This window comes from Crinia signifera, chromosome 4, assembly GCF_055691185.1.
Source record: "Crinia signifera chromosome 4, ASM5569118v1, whole genome shotgun sequence".
In the NCBI taxonomy this organism is placed as follows: domain Eukaryota; kingdom Metazoa; phylum Chordata; class Amphibia; order Anura; family Myobatrachidae; genus Crinia; species Crinia signifera.
Window position 1 is genome coordinate 47,588,654 of NC_139220.1, and position 20,920 is coordinate 47,609,573.

At 44.8% G+C, this 20,920-nt stretch overlaps 1 protein-coding gene across 2 annotated transcripts; it reads right to left on the reverse strand.

Annotated features, from left to right (window-relative positions):
- Positions 1-1,447: 1,447 nt before the first annotated feature.
- CNOT8 (CCR4-NOT transcription complex subunit 8) lies at positions 1,448-20,069 on the reverse strand. Of its 2 annotated transcripts, XR_014473353.1 has the most exons (8): positions 19,824-20,069; positions 16,829-17,035; positions 12,019-12,212; positions 4,384-4,545; positions 4,005-4,149; positions 3,548-3,658; positions 2,169-3,101; positions 1,448-2,124 (listed from the first exon to the last, which is right to left on the reverse strand). XR_014473353.1 is itself a non-coding variant. In XM_083181721.1 (7 exons), the coding sequence occupies exons 2-7, from the start codon at positions 16,943-16,945 to the stop codon at positions 2,961-2,963; spliced, it is 870 nt and encodes a 289-aa protein (XP_083037847.1). In that variant the 5' UTR covers positions 16,946-17,035; positions 19,824-20,069; the 3' UTR covers positions 1,448-2,960. The 2 variants fall into 2 exon arrangements, 1 of the variants encoding a protein (XP_083037847.1); XM_083181721.1 differs by having other exon boundaries at positions 1,448-3,101.
- Between the last annotated feature and the right edge of the window lie 851 nt (positions 20,070-20,920).

Below are 20,920 nucleotides of genomic sequence, written 5' to 3' on the forward strand. Positions count from 1 at the left end.
CAAACACAGCCTGGTACATTGCAGTTAGAAGCGGATAGGCTAGTACTTTACCATTTTTCAAGGCTTAGTACATCTGGTCCATAGGGGCAGATGTATTCAGCTTTAACAAGAGATAAATGCAAGGGCGATAAAGAGAGATCCAAACGTCCAGCCAATGAGCTTCTTACTGACTTTTTTCAAACACAGCTTGTAACATGGCAGTTAGCAGGTGATTGGCTGGATGTTTCTCTCTCTTTATCATCCTTGCATTTATCTCTTGTTAAAGCTTAATACATCTGCCCCATAGTGAAATAAAACTCATGCAGGCAACACAGTCACCGCTGGAATCTGTATAAGCCTGTAATTGCACATGCAAATAGTACGTTCACTGTCTAGGCCGTATCAACAAGACATGTACAACTGCTATGTAAATAAGTTTGCAATGGTTTACTTGTGAAAAAATGCTGGTCATGTTGTAAAACAAAAACCCATTCCCAAAAATGCATAAAATAAAACCCATAATTAAATAAACTGTAAACAATTACATGTTTTATCCACACACAAAGCTTAAGGTCCTGTAATAAACACACTCTGAGAAGCAAAACAATGCCATATAAAATGCCCAGAAACCAAATCAGTTTGAGTTGTACTGTGTGTTCCCAGAGCAGTAACATTTGCCACTTCCAAACTGTGTGATGCTTATCAGTCCCATTTAGGCTTAAATAACAGCCTTGCTTTCATTTACAACCAATATTGGAGATCTCTTGGTAGGTGGCAAAATACTTGAATGTACAACTAATTAGACACCATGAGGTTTATTTAAAAAAACAACAGTCACATGGAAAGGTTATTTGAAGCCGTGGCTGATTTGGTGTTTTTTTATGTACACTGTATTGCATTAAAAATAAATCCAATAATCTCTTAAATCAAGGAGCAAAACAAATCCAACATTTAGAAAACCCAAAGCTTCACACAAAGCCACATAAGAGGCCCAGGAGCCAAAGCTGTAGAATGCTAGTACTATTTAATAATAAAAAATAAAACAAAAATGGAGCATTTCCAACAGGGGAGATGGATGCAGGGCCCTATTCAATGCTGTCTTCCCTGACCGCATTTAACAGGGGATCTCGGCAGAACAAGCCCGACTTCACAAGCAGACGGGCTCGTTCTGCCGAGAACGGCCTGGAATTGACGAGCTCCCGGCTGCAGCTTGACGATTCCCGGCCTTAGCTTGTGGCTATGCCCCTTTCTCATCCCGCCTGCAAATTCTCGATTGAGCAGACCGAGAACAGGATAGGGTCACAGCTGTCGGGCCAGCCTGACAGCCGTGACCCAACATTGAATACCCCTCTAAATCATCCCTGTATCAGTTGAAGATAAGCCATCAAGGTGATGCCACCTAGGAAGCGGCGGCAGCTGGTTAAACCACAGGCAAGGCCAAAAAGACAAAAATCGCTTGACTAAAAAAAACAAAACCAAAAGAAACATCTTTATTTTACAAATTTAAAAACATAAATAATATTTACACATGTTTTAAATTCCAGCTTACAACAATAGGACATAGATTACAAAATCTGCTGGGTAAAACCTCAAGACTCAAACTTTTTTTTTTTCCAATGCTTTCAGCAATTATTTAAGTGAATTACTTTTTTTTGTACAAGGGAATTACTGGAACTGGGGCTGTGTTTGCTCTCATTTCAGTGGCTTTGAATTCAATATTATGTATACAGTAGAAGACACTTAAAAAGTTCTGAAGCCATATTTTCAGGCCATAAAATAGAAGACGGAGCCAAGGCTTTTGCAAAATTCTCAACGATAAAAACGCAGTTCTTGACAAAAAACTACTGATCGGGGCTCCTGAAGAAATATAATACACATAGTTAATCTTATTAAATCAACAGAAGTTTTCTTTTCTTTTTTTAAGTCATTTGAGAAAGTTATCTGCACTTCGCTCAAGAAAGTGAATTCATGACTGGCAGACATAGAAAATAGATTGTTTCGCTGTGGAACGTGTGCATGCAGAAGAGGCAGCCATTTTGTAGGCTATTACAAGATACACGCCAATGCCATCTACCGATTCGCTAGGAACCTCAACGTGTGAGGGAGGCGGTTTGTTCTCCGTGCCTCAGTGATGTCACTTCGCTCCTAGTGGATTTTATCCAACATTGGTACAGCTGCATTATTTCTGCCTCCACTGTGTTTAGTAAGAAGGTCAATATTAAGGCTCAATGAGAATGCACCAACTGGAAGGGGCACACAAACCCAACCCAAAATAAATTAGCCTGGCGATATATGCTAACTTTGTCAGGAAAAAATAATAATTTCATTTTGGAAGTCTACTCGTAGACAGGTGGCTTACACGGAAAACACATAAATCTCTTCATTTCATGTTCTATCCATTGCCAATTGTGCCGTTATAAAATAAGAGAAGACCTATTATTTTGGCTAAAACAAAAAAACTAAATCTATAGCACTAGCCACATCTACACAGACTTTGTCCAGCTCATTCCTCGTAGAGGCCATAATCGCTCCCTGGTCAGACAATATTAATGGCCGGAGCAGGAGCAATGAGGACAAACACCAGCCTGGGCCAGAACTGCCGCTAACACATTGAAAGCAAAAGGAAAAGTCTGCAATTGCACAAGGACAATCTGAGTGCAAAGTTCCCACGACATTGGTCACCTGTGGAAGAGTGGTCATTGGTGGTCTGACAAATTCGTTTTTGTTTTGTTTCTCTTTTCTTAAGATGCTGACATTTTGCAGTAAAAGTTTTAAAACAAAGAAAAAGCAACATACTGGACAGAATACTCATGCACACAGTCACTCCCTTACGCGCTTTTACTTTTACAGCTGGTTCCCAAAAAAAAAACGCTCTTTGTGGAAGCTGAGTGGCTGAACGTAGCAGGTAATCTCTGCTTAGTGAGAGTATTGGGAAGATGGCATGGCGCATTGTAGAGGTATAGCGATGACTGAAGGTCACCTCATTGCTGTCCATTGTTGATGAGAGACATGATGCTGATTTTCTCCTCTGCTTCCTCGCTGGACTTGGGGGCCACTCCTGTTCCCAGCCCATAAAGGCGGCCGCAATATTTGGCATCGTCGATGTGGTCCTCAAAAAACAGCTGGTAAAAAAAGAAACAAGGAAGCGTATAGCATATTATCGCACCACTAACGGAGAACAAAACTGGGTAACCCAGCTGATGTGACTCCTGAGCCATAGTTACAGACACAATATAACTAATTCATTTTATATGTTGGCCTGTTACTTATGCACGTGCCCATTACTTCTGCCTGCACTCTCCTGATGTGGCGAGCACATATCTGTATGCAGTTGTGTTCTTGGGTGCTCAGCTGCAGCACGCAGAGTACCTTGCATGTGTTAAGCTGTTTTATGCAGCTAAACCCTGTGCATTTGGGTGCAACATGCATTATAAGTAATGGCCATATGTGGCACTTGCACCAATCAGCAAAACAACTGAATATCGCCCCTGATGGGCACCGCAAAACAAATTCCTGCGCAAGACATAACTCATCTTAGAAGGAGGTCACTTTTATACATAAAGCTCACCTCTTTCATTCGGAAGAAAGCCATGCCAGTCAGCAGTGAGTCAGAACCTGCTTGATGCTGCCTACCAATTCTTTGGAGGTCCAACTGATCAGCAACCTCTTGCAGACCACCCTGTACCATCAAGTAGTTCATGGGGAGAAAAAAATATATAATGAAGCAGGTGCAAAGAAATGAAGGCAAACATAATGGCACATAGATAGGGGAGCTCTCCTGTACCGGAGGCCTTCTGTATGAAGCTAATCTTCAGAAGGGCATCTATTAGCTGACACATCTAAACCAAATGAAAGGTAGTAATGGAGGGGCTGGAATGGGAACATGCGCTTTAACCCATGGGTCATGTATTACTATGAACCATTTAGCACTTGCAGCAGATACTAACTTTTCTGCAATTCTATTCCAGACATTGTCAACATAACACAACTAGGAGTCTTTGATTTATACGAAAAACATTTCCGACCTTAAGATTTTTGCAGCTCTTCATCAAATATTTGACATCGTAGATTGATGGGAAGAAGAGATTCAGAATATGGAAGAACTCATGTTCCTCCTCCGGGAGCCGGGAGTCTGTTAAAAGTTTCACCATATATCCAAAATCATAGCCACTGCATGAACCAATCAAAAACAGCATTATTTCAGAGTTAATCTCCAAGGAATGGTTCACCTACAAATTAAACTATTTGTTCTGCAAATGTTTTTTTTAGACAACACATGTAAAAAATAAACACAAGATGTTAGTACATAACAACACCAACCAGAAAGCCACATTGCTGAAAGCAATGATACATAATACGTTGTGGCGGTCACACCCCAGCAATGCGGACGTCTATACACCTCACCTGTGGAATGAGAGCCACTTCACATTTTCACACAGAACCACACCAGAGGTCATCAGTAGCTCAGCAAAGGTCAGGGTATCGATACCTTCCTCTTCATGCTTCTGGAACTGAAGACCAGAGTTTGCCAAAAGATCAATCGAGTCTTGAGAATACATATCCTCCCTGAGAGCACATAAAGCGGACAATGACAGTAAAAGGAAATATAGCTTTATGTTGTGCAAAACTGAAATCTCTACGTATGGGAAGGCACTGGGGAGCGTATAGGTCAGGTCATGTACCAAACATAAATATACAAATCTCCCTGCATAGCTAGACTGTATAGTGTAGCACTTGTCCTCATGCAATATTACAGATTTTTTTTTCTCAAAGATGTTTTTTATTGCAATAAATAGATAAATGACAATAAAAAGAGTAGAAAATTGTAGATTGAATAATAGTAAAATGATTGCATACATTTTTTTTTCTTCATGTATTAACAATTGCATGATTGAGTTACAAGTTCTACAGTAAAGACGTTATGTAACATTTTCTTTATATAATTACTATTTGTACAATATCAAATATGAAATGTAAGATTACTAGTTATACAATGAAAATGTTGCTTACAAATAGTCACTTAGTATTAGTGTTGTGTATTCAATTCTTAACAAAGGAACATAATGCATGAGTCTATAATATGTATGTTTAGTTAAAGGACATGTAAGACCTTTCTATAATGATAATACGGTACTTGTTTCCTAGCACGGCGCCCCCGATTTTGATCGTAGTGCATCTTATGCAATCGCATTGCATGCAATATAGCGGCATGCGATGCGATTTTTAATTGTATGAGCACCCTAATGGGTGCTTACAATGTTAAATGCACCCCCATTGTCAACACCAACCCGAAGCGTGGTGAGCGGCGGCGGTACGCGTCCTCCAACCTTTTCATACCCCCACTATCCACGTCGGCGTGGAGTTGAATTTAGACAGTGTGGCGAGCGGGCACGGATTACTTTACATGTATTCCGCGTCCGCTCGCCACGCTTCGGGCTCGTATTCCGCGTTCGCTCACCACGCTTCGGGCTCGGTGGCTCGCCACACTATCTAAAATCAACTCCAATAAACTGACGTGTATAGTGGGGGTATGAAAAAGGTCGGAGGACGCGTACCGCTGCGCTCGCCACACTTCGGGTTGGCGTTGATAGTGGGGGTGTCGTTGACAATGGGGGTTCATTTAACATTGTAAGCACCCATCAGGCATGCGATGCTATGCAATATTTCATTGTACAAGCACTCCTGTTATTTAACGGGAATATCGCATTGCATACCACTAAATATGGTATGCGATGGGCGCCGATCTAGGAAACAAGTACCATTAATACTACTTTGATAAGTAATCGATCACATATGGAATGCAATATAGAGAAATAAAATAAACACTCGCCATGTAGTGTTCATTCTAGCACCCGCCATATTTGAAAACCCATGCAGTTCCTCTTCCCTGCCTGGTGTGTCGCTAGCTGCTGTGGTGTTTCTAGCAGTGTGGTCTGTATATCAGCACTGATATGCGAACCAGACCTGTGCTAGAAACACAACAGCAGACAGCGACACCCCAGGCAGGGAAGAGGAACTGCATGGGTTTTCAAATATGGCGGGTGCTAGAATGAACACTAGCCATGCTTCGGACATGGTGACCTAATGCTTGTGTCGACCTATAGCTGTGCATTGAATGCTTGTGGACTTATACCCCTTTCAGACATGTCACCCGGTATTCTAAGCCCGGTACAAATCCCGGGTCAATTGCAGGTGCGCAGGACCCGGGATATTAGTCGACTAAAATCCCTGGAATAGCCTTTCAGACATGCGCTAGTCCCAGGATGATGCCCGTGCAAGTGAGAAATCCCAGGATTTTTGCGTGTCTGAAAGGGGTATTAGAGACCACATCCCACCCGGGATACAGGACACCTAAATTGCTAAAGAGGTTCTCAATGGAATATTTTGGCAGCTTCTGCCATTTACGAGGGGCTTCTTGTGCCACCTTGAGAACCGATGATGTACAGTATACCACAGGCATGGCACTGTTTGACTGAAGTGCCGCCCTTCATGGATAAGGGGATTTTTGTAAGAACTTACGGTTCAAATCCCTTTCTCTGAATCTATCCTCACAGCTCAACCATGGGATGAAGGAGCCAGGCACCTATGCTAAAGCTTTGAAAGGCAGGCTCCTCCTTTCAGCATCCCAACATTCCTCAGTTCAGCTTCCAGAGCACACTAGGATACATTAATTCAGTACAATGCCTGAACATATTAATATGCACAATCAAGTAATTATAACCATCATAACATGACAACACATGAAACGGCATTACTTGCTGTGTCACCAGGATGGATTCAGAGAAAGGGATTTGAACGGTAAGCTCTTACAAAAATCCCCTTTTCTCTTTCATCCATCCTGGTGACACAGCTCAACCATGGGACGTTCAAGAGCCGGTCCTTTGGGAGGGTACGCTCAGGCCTGCAGTTCTCATCACTGCTCTCCAAACGAAGCGTCCTCCGACGCGAACTCATGGAACCTGTAGAATTTGGTGAAAGTGTGAAGGACCAAGTGGCAGCCCTGCATACTTGCTCCACCGTAGCCCCATGGCGCACAGCCCAAGAGGCAGCAACCGACCTGGTGGTATGAGCATTAATTCTGGAGGGCACTGGTATACCTACTTTAGTGTAGGCAAAGGCAATAACCGACCTTAACCATCGAGCAATGGTCTGCTTTGAAGCTTGCCAGCCTTTCTTGTGAACATCATACAAGACCAATAACAAGTCAGTTTTACGAAACTGCTTCACTCTGTCCACATAAATGTGCAAAGCGCGAACAACATCCAATTTCTTTAATCTGTACCTGACCTCCTCAGGAGGCCTAAACAACGGAATCACAATTTCCTGGTTTAACTGAAAAGAGGAAACTACCTTTGGCAAAAACTTAGGAACTGTTCTCAACACAGCCCTATCGCCATGAAACACCAAAAACGGAGACTTGCAAGAAAAGGCCCCTAACTCCGATACACGTCTTGCAGACGCGATTGCCAACAAAAAAGTTAATTTCTAAGTAAGAAACTTTAGGTCAGCCGACCTTAACGGTTTAAACAGTGGTTTCTGATGAACATAGAACACCAAGGATAAATCCCAAGGAGACACTGATTGTCTATAAAAGGTGGCTTGAGACAGGTAACCCCCTTGGAGGAAGGTTTGCACCTCCAGTAACAAGGCCACTTTTTTCTGAAAGAAAATGGAAAGGCCAACAACTGCACCTTCAATGATTGAAAGCTTAATCTTGAAGAAAATCCATCTTGTAGAAATTCCAGAAGTCTGGAGACTTTAAATCTAGAAATGTGAACTTTCTGTCTTTCACACCATCTAATGTATGTCTTCCAAACCCTATAATAATTAGCTGCAGAAACCAGTTTCCGTGCACTAATCATGGTTCGGATAACTGCGTCTGAGAAACCCTTCTTTTTCAAGATGGAGGTTGGAGGAGCCAGGCTGTGAAATTGAGCCGAGCTAGGTCCTAATGAAGGGAGGGCCCTTGTCTGAGTAAGTCTGGCCGAAGTGGCAGACGCCACGACGCCTTCGACAAGCTCAGAATATTGGAGTACCAAGATCTCCTCGGCCAATCCGGATTTATCAGGATGATGGATGCTCCTTGCGTCCTCACTCTCTAGAGGACCCAGGCCAGCATGGGAAATGCTGGGAAGACATATGCCATGTTGAAATTCCAGGGCACTATCATGGCATCCACCGCATATGCCAAAGGATCCCTGTTCCTCGCACAGAATGGCGTCCAGACACAACTGTCAGGTATCCAGGTTAAGTCCACTTCTGGGAGTCCCCAAAGAGCCACAATTTCCTGGAACACTTCTGGGTGTAACACCCATTCTCCTTCCAGGAGATCCGCTCTGCTGAGAAAATCCGCTTCCACATTCCGAATCCCCGGAAAGAACACAGCAGATAGGCCGGTACATTGGCAAGAGGTCATCCAAATACGGGATGATTACTATTCCCCTTAGCCTGAGTGTTGCTGCCATGACAGCCCAAATTTTTGTGAACACCCTTGGAGCTGTCGCCAGCCCAAAGGGAAGAGCCCGAAACTGCAGATGTAAATCGCCTAACGCGAAACGTAGCAAAGACTGATGTTCTTCGCATATAGGCACATGCAAATAGGCGTCTTGAATATCTACCGAAGCTAGGAATTCTCCTGGCTCTAGGCTCAAGAGAACTGTTCTCAAAGATTCCATTCTGAAGTGATCCACCCACAAGTGGAGATTCAGCGACTTTAAGTTCAGAATTGGTTTGAATGAGTTGTCCGGTTTGGGCACCAAGAAAAGAATGGAGTCAAACCCCTTCTTCCTTTCCTCTGGCGGTACTAGAACCACCACGCCCTTCTCCAGGAGAGAGCTCACCGCCCCCAAAAGGGCCTTTCTTAAGCGTGCCTCCCTGGGTAAAGGTGTAGGCAGAAACCTCTTTGGGGGAACGCCCCTCAGGTTGATCCTGTATCCCTGGGAAACCACATTGAGAACCCAAGTGTCCCGGTACAGCAAGAGGTGACCCCCCACTCTGATTCCAGACAGGGGAGCCTGCGGCCCGTCATGCGGAGGGCTTCTCCACCCCTTGGAAGCCAGATTTTTTGTGAAGGCCCCAAAACAGGACTTGGGAGCTTTACCTTCACCAGTCGCAAATCTTCCTCTACCTGACTGTCCTCTGGAGGAAGCACCCCCTCTAAAGGAGGGACAAAAGGACGAGCGAAAAGCAGCAAACCTGGAAGATCCCTGTTTGGCTGCCGGCGTGGGAAGAAACATACACTTTAATGAGATATTCCTATTCAGAGCCAAAAAGCAACTCTCCTTTAAAAGCCAATGCCTCAAGAGATTCTTGGATTCATTGTTGGCATCCCATGCTTTAAGCCATAAGGCTCTCCTAACCGTCACAGAAATGGCCGACACCTTAGAGGCCATTTTGAATCACTCTTCTCCAGCCTCACAGGTGTATTCTGCCGCCACCTTTAGCTTTTCAGCCAAGGCAAATGCTTCAGAATCAGGCTGCAGTAAAGCACTCAGGGAATTTGCCCACACCATCATGGCCTTAGAGACCCAGACAGAAGCAATAATAGGTCTGAGAGTAAACCCAACACCTTCAAACACTGCTTTTAAGCCACCCTCTAACTTTTTATCTACCGGATCCTTAAATGCAGCACCCCCTTGCACAGGCAAAGCAGTCATTTTAGACAGCCTAGCGACCTGGGCATCAACTAATGGGACATTTTCCCACAATTTTACATGCTCTTCTGGCATGGGGTACAGGCTCAAAAACCTCTTGGACATAAGGAGTCTCTTATCGGGCATTTTCCACGCCCTTCCCAGCAATTCCTGCATGCCATCATCACAAGGAAAAGTGACTGCGTCCATGCACTGTCTCTTGAACACCCCCCGTTTTGGAGACTTATCCACCTCAGATAAATCCAATGCCTGCTTAACAGCCAAAATTAAATCAACACCACCAGGGACAGAGGATTCAATCTCTTTCCTCTGATCCCATGACATGTCTTCCACACACTCCCCGTCCTCCTCAGAGTCTGTATTAGGGATAGGTGGGGTGGATAAAGGATGTCTGGGAGATACCTCAGTCTCTTTAGTAAACTGCTCCATAAAAGCATTAATCTTATGCACACTGTGAGCAGTGTCCTGCATGCCGGTATAGATGATGGGTCCCCTTGTGAGGGAGGAATAGCACCAACAGAAGGTTGTGAGGATAACAATGGCCTGAGAGATCTCACCAAATCATCTCTCTGCCTGTTTAAAGCCTGTACTAAGGCAGACACAGACCTTCCCAGAGCAGCTGCCCACGCAGGCTTTGGTTGCTCAGCCCTCTGGGCTTGCGCCCCACTGGGCACAGATTCACATGTAGGGCAAATATCCCCATGGTCCATCTGTTCAGCAGTTAATTTTAACCTGCAAAATCTGCAGTTAATTAACATGGCCGACACTCCTTCCCCCAACACAGCAGCATTACACCTTTCTGTCATGATTTTTTAACACAGTGCACTATGTCAGGCAATTGTACCCTCTGTGGTCACTCACCGGGGATGGCGTCGCCTCAGAAGAAACTTGTCACTGTCTGCAGGGAAAATATTACCTTCCAGCTCCGCACAGTGTGGGATGAAAGGACGCCAGGGCAGAGTTAAGGAAGAGACCAAAGTCCCTGCTACAGCGGGGTGGGAGGCTCTTGTGCCTTTTTCCCCCTGTGAGCCAATCCTGCTGAATGTTTCTTCTATTTCCTGTGTCTCCCCTTCAATGGGGACCACATGGAATCGCCCAGCAGCGCTGAGCTCCTGTAACAGGCTGCAATCTCCCCAGAGTTCAGCCTGTAAACCCATCCAAGATGGCGGCCGATATCGTGGGGTGCCCGTCACCCATAATCTCCTCCTATGCAGGGAGCCAGCTCCGGGGTGCCCCAGGGTCCAGGAAACCTCACTAGTGAGGAGGTTTTAAGCGATGTGCTGAGAGACTCGACAGCGTCTCTCAGCACACAGGGAGCTGACAGGACACGCTTCTGTCAGCCCCTGCTGCGCTGTCAGCTGAGGAAACTTCCCCTGGAAGCCTCACACTGTGCCTACACTAACTAAGATGTAATATTAATAAAAAAAAACACCCTAGCTACTCTATCGTATGGCTGCAGGAGCAGCCCTTCAGCATAGTACCCACTCCGGTGGGCACCTAAAATGAACTGGAGAATGCTGGGATGCAGAAGGGAGGAGCCTGCCTCTGAAAGCTTTAGCATGGCTGCCTGGCTCCTTCGGACCCTCCTACATCCCATTGTTGAGCTGTGTCACAGGATGGATGAAAGAGAAATAATGGAGGGGGCCGGTTTATTGGATTAAATAATTTACACACACATTCATAAAGTGTGTGAGATAACATTCATGTGAGATTCTTGTATAGCGTTACTGCCATCTATTGGCTGAAGTCTATTGATTCAGGGCATATAGGTCTTGGGTTATAAGTAAATCTCAAGAAAAAAAATCCCTATTTGTAACCAGTTTCTACTCTACTTCTAGTCACATAGGGGGAATTAATTAGGGAGAAAAGTTTAGCGAGGTGTAAAAACCTGATACCCGCAGTGGGGCAAACACACTGGGGCTCAGCTTGCTGCAGGATGCAGAAGACAGCCCTTCGGAAGTTGCATAATTATAGATCAAGTAACTACCTTACTGACATTGGTTCTGATCAGACAAACACCTGGCCCAATCCATCAGATACCAGACCAAATCGACCAGTGTATGCAGGCCTTTAAACAGTAAAAGCAATATCAAAGTTGATGTAAGGAACACAGGAATGCCAGTTTTTCCCAGCATTCTACATTCGGTGATATATGTGTAATGCAGGTCAAACTTTTTTTTTTATTTTTTCTAAACCATTAAACAAATTGGTGTCATGCAAATGATTATCATCACCAGATTTTTCTCCCTTATTCAGTTTTCTCTTGCAAAGTTTAGGAACTGACATTAGTTGTCCTAGCTGGTTTCTCCTACACTGGATTTGTGGACATATCACTTAGTAATTAAACAAGTCCAAAGAGCTCATAAGTCAGAGATTACAAACTTACGTGAGGTTAAACTTGAAGTTGAACTGCCACGTGTTGGTGCCGGGTGGGTATTCCCCTTTCTCATTCATGAAGGTGAGGCCCAGCTGTATAATCTTTAGCAGATCCACATTGCAGCGTAGCAGCTGGTACTGATAGTCTATAGTGCTTCGAAACTCTCCAATCGGCCTCACGACTACGCCAGGAAACTCTGTGTCCTACAGAAAAAAAACGGAAATTTAGATTCGCTAAGATCTGTGACAATTATCTTAAAAGGGGTTACGTAAAAACTGGAAATTAAAAATGTAACCAATAATCCAATGGTTTCCAAACATTTTTGAATCACGGCACAATAAAGTATCAGAATTTTTTCCACGGCACCACTAGGCAAAAAGTTTGAGAAATTTGCAAAAAGTATTTCATTAAGTTCAGTTATGTGGTGAGGGACAAGATTCTCTTCTGTCTGGCCACATATTGTATGAATTGCAGCCACAAGCACTGTTTTTACCCATCACATTGAGCATAAATTGTTTTAATTAGTTTTAGACCACCAAAAGGCACCAAGTTTGGGAACCGCTGCAATAATCCCTAGTGACTATGAGGAGTTACATGGATTCCGTTTTGTGGTCACAAGCTATAAATTATTCAAACTTGTTTACCCCGGTCTGGTCTCCTCTTGCATTTCACCTACCAGTGAGTTATTAGTAGAGACAGGATTATATGCATTTGCATATTTGCATATGCATTTGCATATTTTGCCCATTCTCACTGGTTATTGCATATTTTACCTAAAATCTAGTGATGGTGCATATTTTAGGCCCAGCCCTCTTCCCACCCGCGAGTCACAGCACTGCTTTGCACTGCTGCTGCTGGCCAGGTAGTGGTAGAGTGTGCAGGCCGGGGCAATATGTGCGCAGAGTGGGGAACCTTGAACGTACGCTATGTCTGGCACTGCTCTAGGCTGCCAATCCATGTTGATAAAAGTCAGTCAGGGCAGATGCCATTACGAAGCTCCTGAACCTTTGCCTGCCCTGGCCTGGGACCTTACAACAAGAGACAGACTTCTGCAGCAGAGGAGGTGGGCAGAAGGATTGTGACATCACGTGGCACGGAGAAAATGCTGTGTCACAGTGAGTATGCGGCACAGGGAGGAAGCCTTCCACTGCGCCGCCCTCACACGCTATGCTGACATTTGATCCATCGGTGCTGGAGATGAGGGTCCGTGTAGTTGGTGCAAGAAGAGATTTGGATGCTGCAGTAGCCAGCATACTGACATCTGTAGATGCTGTGGGCCTATTTTTGAGGTTTATTTGCAACTAATTGTATGCTGATTTTTAAATAAATAAGTTAAAAATTACTTTTTTTATTATTTAATGTAGCATATTTTAACACTTTTCATGCATATTTTAAGTATTTTTCTTGCATATTTGCATGCATATTTCAAGCTTTTTTTGTTGCATATAATCCTGTCTCTAGTTATTAGGTAAAACAATTTGCCGGGTCGACCCAGACAGGGCCTCAGTATATAAAAGCCCCCTAAAAATAGCCCAGGTCCAAAGACTGGGCAATAACCCAGGAAATGCTGCAGGTTGAAGAGCGACCGGGACCAACTTACAGTAGTGGGAGAGCCCATACCTCCCAACCGCAGTGTCCTGTGGTCATTCCAGAGGTTGAGGGACAGGTTGCATGCAGTCACCGCTGCGGTCTGCTTTGTTCTGCAGACAGCAGCGGTGATGGGAGGGAATGAGAATAGATGCCACGCTCATGAGTGCAGCGCCCACTCACCGCACAGATGGAGGTTGAGAGCAGCCCAGCAGCAGCTTTCCCAACCAATAGGCTTGCAATAGGCTTGCCCCCAGCATGACTCAGAAGCTGCAGGGATTCTGAGAGGCGGATTTCCCAGCTCTCTGAGATTACTTTATCTCAATGCATCAGCCTTCAAGACGCTGCATCTGTGCACCCGGAATATCCCAGGTCAGCAATGCATTGCAAATAGGGTAAATCCCGGGTCTAACTTGAATTGGAACTCTGTTCCAAATAATGGGTTTGACGCAGGACTTTGGATGTAAAAGCAGTATTAGTAGCCCTCTTCTCACAAATATAACAGCACATTCATACCACTTTCAGATTGCTAACCTGAGTCAGACCCTTTTACGCTGAACTTACACCACCCATGATCAGAATCAGATTTATTGGCCAGGTATACTCTCATATACTAGGCATTCGATTTGGATTGCTGGGGGTAGGAACAAGTAAACAGTGACAGTACAGTTATATATCACACGTACTGTACAGATATGCATTAAACATATCCTGGTGAGGAACACTGACATGGGGAACATATTTACTGTGCTGTACAGCACCCAGGCAGCCATTCATCGGCACCACTTTGTGGTTGCAAAGGCCAGATCCTAGGCAGGCATCAGCGGCTCCATCCTGATGTTGCTACTCACAGGAAGCAGTGGAGGGGCTCAACAGGCCGTCTCCCCATCAGCACACTGCAGGAGTCAGCTTGGATGGATCCAGAGGCTGTCCTGCTGTGGGGGGGGGAGCATGTTCAGGGCCCTGGCTGGAGGGAGAGCCAGCATGGGTGGTGGAGGGGGGGGGTTGGGAGAGAGTCAGTGAGGCTTGGGGCCGAAGTTTGGCCCTCTCTGGGCTGAGCTATGACGCCGCTGCCCCCAAGATCTGGAGCCATATCTCCTCCTTGGGGTTCCTCCCGGGCCGCTGGGTTCACCAGGTGGGGGCGGATGGGCTTCACAGGCCACCTGAGGACATATAAACACTGCAACCCACATTTATCCCTTCCTTTAACCTGTGGTGAAATGCAGTGTTGATCTACCGAGGTTATTTTACTTTGGTGCTTTCACACTACACCTTGACCCAGGTAGAACTGGCAATAACATGAATTATTTGAGCGATAGAAAAAGGTGTATAAGGAAGTTTACAGTACCAAACATACACTGGACAGTGTATAAGAATCACTTCAGTAACGACCATTCATGACCATTTATTGTGTCAACATTGTTAGCTAAATTTGACAGACATCTTCAAATGGACAGTCGTGTAATTTTGATTTGCTGATAGCTCAGCCAATCAGCGGTCGCCCAGTCTTTTGACTGGGATTTTTTTCAATTTACAGACAGTCAAAACAGACAACTTCAAGATGCCGACATGAGTTTTCATGATGTTTTTTCTGTGAAACTGATCTTCCTTCACGATCCAAGTGGGCACAGTGTTAGACTATAATAGTGTGCCTAACGCAGTGAAGTGGTACACTTACAGTGCCCATGTCAATCTTTGTCAATGGGGACACAACCCCCATTTTGAATGTCAGCATTTTGACTGTCGGTCAGCATTTTGAATGTCACGAAATCATACTGGACTGTTCACTGCAGGGCCGAATCTTAGGCAATTTATACCCCATTCACAACGCACAAATAACCACGGTCACTGTGCGATACAAAATGGCCATTTGACAAAAACCCAGGATCTCCGACCCGGGCTAAAAGAAGGCTTAATCACGGATCAGACACGGTTGCAGGGCAGTGTAAACGGGTAATGTCCTGTTCACGCTATAGGGAGGAGGCAACGTCAGCTCCACATCCAAGAGTTAAGCTGTCTTTCACAAGATTCTCAAATTGAGCTGCATGTGCAGACGACATCGCTCAAGATCCACGGGCGTGCGCATAGGATATAGCGATTACACATGAAAATGCCATTATGACTGGTAGTTATCATGCATATTGAGTCTTCTATCATGTACTGTTGCACATCTTATTGCGAACTCTCTTGGTGCTGGCAAAATCGTTGTGTATTCTTCTTTTAAAGAAGTTTTTTCCCAGCGTGTACGATCAGAAAAACACTCAGTGCATACATAGTAGATTGTGGAAAGGCAATCACTCTTCCTATCAAACATGACAGCGGCAGCTGGCAATGATGCATGAGCGCACATCACCGCTCATCGCCCAGCCATACACACTGGTTTTGCTCTGGAAACAGCTCAAATGGCAAAAAGTGAGCTGCTTTCAGCTCAAATACAACTAGTGTGTACATGGACCTTTAGAGTTCCTTTGAACTGATCCACACAGCTCCTTCAACCTGACTCTTCTAAAAAGCCCAATACTAAAGACAGTCCACTGACAAACAGAAATGTGGAGTTCTTTAATACTAAAAGGGGTATTCAACCTTGGCAGCTATTTCCAACAGGGGAAATCGAAGCCATCAACCTAACCAATGCTGCCGTTTCCGACAGAATTGAAGGCGTATTATGGCAAAGCAGATCCAATTTTTAAACAAGTTGGATCTGTTTTGTGGGAAACGCCCGTGGATTGTCAAATTCAAAGGTTTTTTTTGGACAATAAGTGGCCATTTTCGCCGACACACCCATTTTTCGACACTCAACAGGCGGACCATTGAATTATGCCTGTCAAGTATCTGTCGAGCAGTACAGAAACAGCCCGGGATTCCGACTGTCAGGATGTTACAACAGTCCGAGTTCTGGATTGAATACCGCCTGCTCTATATATAGTCACCCAACACACTACAGGACATATGGTGAATGACCAAAACAAAATACCCACAATTTGCCAAAAATACCAATGCTGTATAAGGCTAGCTTTAGCCATTAATGTTCCAATAAAATACATTTAATAAAGCCATTCTAAATATGACAATCTGGCCTAAAATTCTCAGCATGATGTTAATATTGCTTATATACAAGCTGACTGAAAAATATATTTTTTTTTCATAGATTTTTAGGTACTTGTGTATTAGCCGGGCTCCCAATTAGCATACGTATCATGATCTATTGTAGGAAAAATAACCCTGTACTCACCATTGCAATGTATCCATAAGTGCGGACTAGCTCTCGGATATTGCGCATCTCCTCCTCCAGGTTGATAGCCCAAACCTCACATATCACTTGGCTATTGTCCACAACAGCGGCTGGCATCGTGAACGGATGCAGTTTAACTGCAGGCCGATCCGTTATAAGGAGAGATGCAAGTTGAGGCTTGTCCCGGACAGAGGCGATTTAGTACACCTGTGAATTTCAGACAAAAACTTGATATAACTATGTTCATACTGGGAGTTTGCGAAGTCCATCCACAATGAGCATTGCCTAAGGCTGAAAATCTCCTCGGAAGGCCAGAGAGTATGAACACTTTGTGTAGAAGGATGTAGTGCAGTCTCTTATTTAATTTCAATAAAGTTAGATGGTGCTTAATGGAGCAATTTAATTGTTGCTCCTCTCGGGAGTGAATAGCCTCCAGCACTAGCATTGCCCCATGAAGGTGGCAAGCTGAAACGAGTGAAAAAACTATTTAATTACACCCCACACACATTCTTTGCAGGGAGACTTTCTTAGCATATAGTTATGTTTACATTAAGCTTTACATTCATCATTTTAGCCAATGTTGACATTTGGCAGATCAATTAAACAAATAAAGGACAAGTATGAAATATACAGTAGAACTCAAAAAACTATCCAAACCAATTGGAATAGTAGGCCCATCCTTGGAATTTTATATGTATTAAGTAGGGATGGCCATTGATAATTTGAAATCATCGATGGTTCATGGCAGATGTCGAATACTTTTGCCATCGATGGGGGAGAACCAGATGGAATAGCAAAACGATGTTTTGCTTTTTTTTTTTTAAAGTGCCGGGACAGAGCATAGCTCCACCCCGCCCCCGTGAAGCCCCACCCCCATGTTTTGATTGGCCCACAGGCCAATCAAACAATGGATGACCATGGATATGCAAAAATATCGATGGTCAGCCATTGCATAGTTAAGCACTATTGATGGCCAGTTGCAGAATTGCCATCAATGGCAACGATGGCCATCCCTAGTATTAAGCTATGGATGTAGGCTTTCATTCTCTGAATGTCACAATAAATGTTTTGTTTTTAATGAGATGATATACAATAAAAAAGCATTTGTCAAATAACTAGACAATTGGCATTCCAATGTATTTGAAAATATAAACGATTTGCATTCAAAAGAAAACTATATTAAAAATTGAAAAAAATATTGTAGATTTTAATGAATACTTTCTCCAGACCTAATCTGGTCTATGGGTTGTTAGGTCGACCGCAAAACTGTCAACACCTACAAAAGCTAAACATGCGTTAGGTCAATGTGGTCATCTTTTTTTGTGTGCCTATGTCGACATGGACACCATTAAGTGTACCATATCCCATTGCATGGCTCGCTGCGTGCTCCAAGCTTGAGGCACGCTATTGTACTTCCTCCTCCACTGGGATGGTGAAGTATGAACATGTTCTGTTTTGGAAACAAAAAGTGAAAAACTCATGTCAACCTTTTGATTGTTGATCAATAGTGGTCAACCTTTTGACTATCGACCTAGACACTGTCATCCTAATGACTGAATCCCCCTACTATATTACATGACTGGTATTTACCCGACGTTGGGATCCCGACTGTCAAAACACCGACAGCCGGGTTCCCGACGGCCACCTGCTAATTTTCCCTCGGGGAGAATAGAATAGGTGGCGAGTGTAGCGAGCCCGCAAGGGGCTTAGTTGCGCTCACCATGCTGTCTGGGTCCGGGCAGTCAGGATCCCGATGTCGGGCTAATGACTGTCGGGATCCTGACTGTCGGACCCCTGTACTACACCCGTATATACCATGCTGCAACCCTAGGTTACTTGCCCTTCCAGGACTCAGCAACAAGTAGCAGCAGTAACCAAGAAATGGATGCATGAACCAGCAGATATTCCTGCAGCGCTCACAGTGGAGGCACCAGGGACACATGTGGACACTTATCGGCAAGTAGGGGCGGGACCTTGTGTGTGGGATGAGCAGTACAATGATCAGGAGGAGTAGGGGGTCAGTGCTGGGGCTGCTGATGATATGGGTGAGGAGGAGGTAGATAAAATGGCTCTGCTGCTTTATACTGCGTGCTGGTGGAGGGCGGGGTCCTGTGAACAACCCTCCCACAAAATCCATGCCCAGACCCCTCCGGCTTGCTGGTGGCTACTAGTGACAGTCTACACTACACCCTAGACTGGTCAGGAACTTACATGTGCCAGGACTGGTATGTAGGGGTGTGGTATAACACAGCGACAGTCGGGATTCCGACTTTCATTAGCCCCAACATCGGAATCCCGACTGCGGGGCCTCAGACAGCGGGGCAAGCGCAACGTCACCTATTCTATTCTCCCTCAATGGGGTCCTGGACCCCACGATGGAGACTAGATGCTGCACGTCCGTCGGGCTTTGAGCAGTCTGGATTCCGACGTCTGTGTAATGACAGAATCCCGACTGTCGGTCGGTCATCGGTATATAGTGCAGCATCCTTATAGCCTGCCCATTACAGATATACAGTATATTATACATCTCCAATATGTTTCAGTTTACAAACATCAAGGCTAACTACTTCAGCATTAAGCTACAGTAATGTATAGCACTATGCCATACTAGAATAAAGCAATATATGTTCACATCAGGACAGAGAAACATACCTATACACTACATCTCCTCACAGACCTCATGCTTATGTATGCTGTGGCACTCCAGCTCTGCAGCAGATACAGGTCCAAAAATTATCTACGTCAGTCACTAAGGGGAGCTGGGACTTTTAGTTGTCCTGCATGTGTGTTTTGTGGACGGTATGAGTCAGCCTGGGGTATCCCTGACCCCATAACCCTATACCAGGACAATATACACTGAAATGACGAGGAGGAAGGTGTCAGCAGCAGGCAGGGATCACTGTAACACTACCTCCTTCCTTCATCACTGGCTCTGCCCTTCCCCAGGTAAGCCTTACATACAAGGCCTTAAGATCCCCGGCCTCTGGTCACTCACCTCCCGGGTTGTGCACTGTAGTGCCGGGCAGCAGCAGGCCGCACAGACGGTCACTCAATGGAAACGGCTGCTGGGGGTAAGACTATCAGTAACACGGCAATCTCTATGGTACCGTCTTCTCAGCGCATAGCCACCCCGGCTCTTCGTCTCTATGGTGTTGGAGGACAAGCAAAGAAACCTGCGCGTACAGCTCTACCAGCAGCCGCGACGGTCGATTTTTGCGCATGCGTAGTACAATGTTCACCTCACCGGGGTGATCCTGCGTTCGTTCGTTTAGAGTGACTATACTGCGCATGTGCACGGTTGCGGGCTATACGGATTACCTGCCCAGTGGCCGGACATGTGCATTTTTCAAATATGTAAATTAGACAACCATGTATCCATGTGTTGAGTACTCTAACCAGAGTAAAGCCACCCATACATGCTGGTTTATTATAAAGAGGCATGAGTGATGCTAATGGAACTTATGAGAAATATCGTTCATTAAATCGCCCAGTGTGTGTGCCTCAAATGATGCACAATGTTAACACCCTGCACTGTTGTTGTCTATGCCTGTACAGATGATTTTTTTTTTTTGTTCCTGCAGTATTATTAACTTCAATTACATGTATTTCCTCTCATTTCCAGTCTATTCTGAAAACGTCACACCTCACAATATTGTTTTTAGGCCAAAAGGTTACACTAAGGTAACAGGATGACATTACTAAGCGACACAAGTGGGCGGCACAAACACTGGACTGATACGGCACACTTAGCAGCACACCTGGACCAATACCATACCTCTCAACTGTCCCGCTAAACACGGGAACGTCCCGATTTTTGGGGACGTTCCCGTGGCCGGCGGTGTCCCGCTGCGGGGGGGTAGTTGGGAGTTCCCCCCAATCTGACAGAATAGACGCTGTGCGCACATGGGACACCCCTGGAATTATACATCACACTTGGCAGCACCCCTGGAATTATACAACATACATGGGGCAACCATGGAATTATACACAACACATGGCGGCACCCATTGATTTATACATGACAAATGGCAGAACCCTTGGAATTATACACAACATTTGAACCCCAGGAATTATACATGACACATGGTGGCA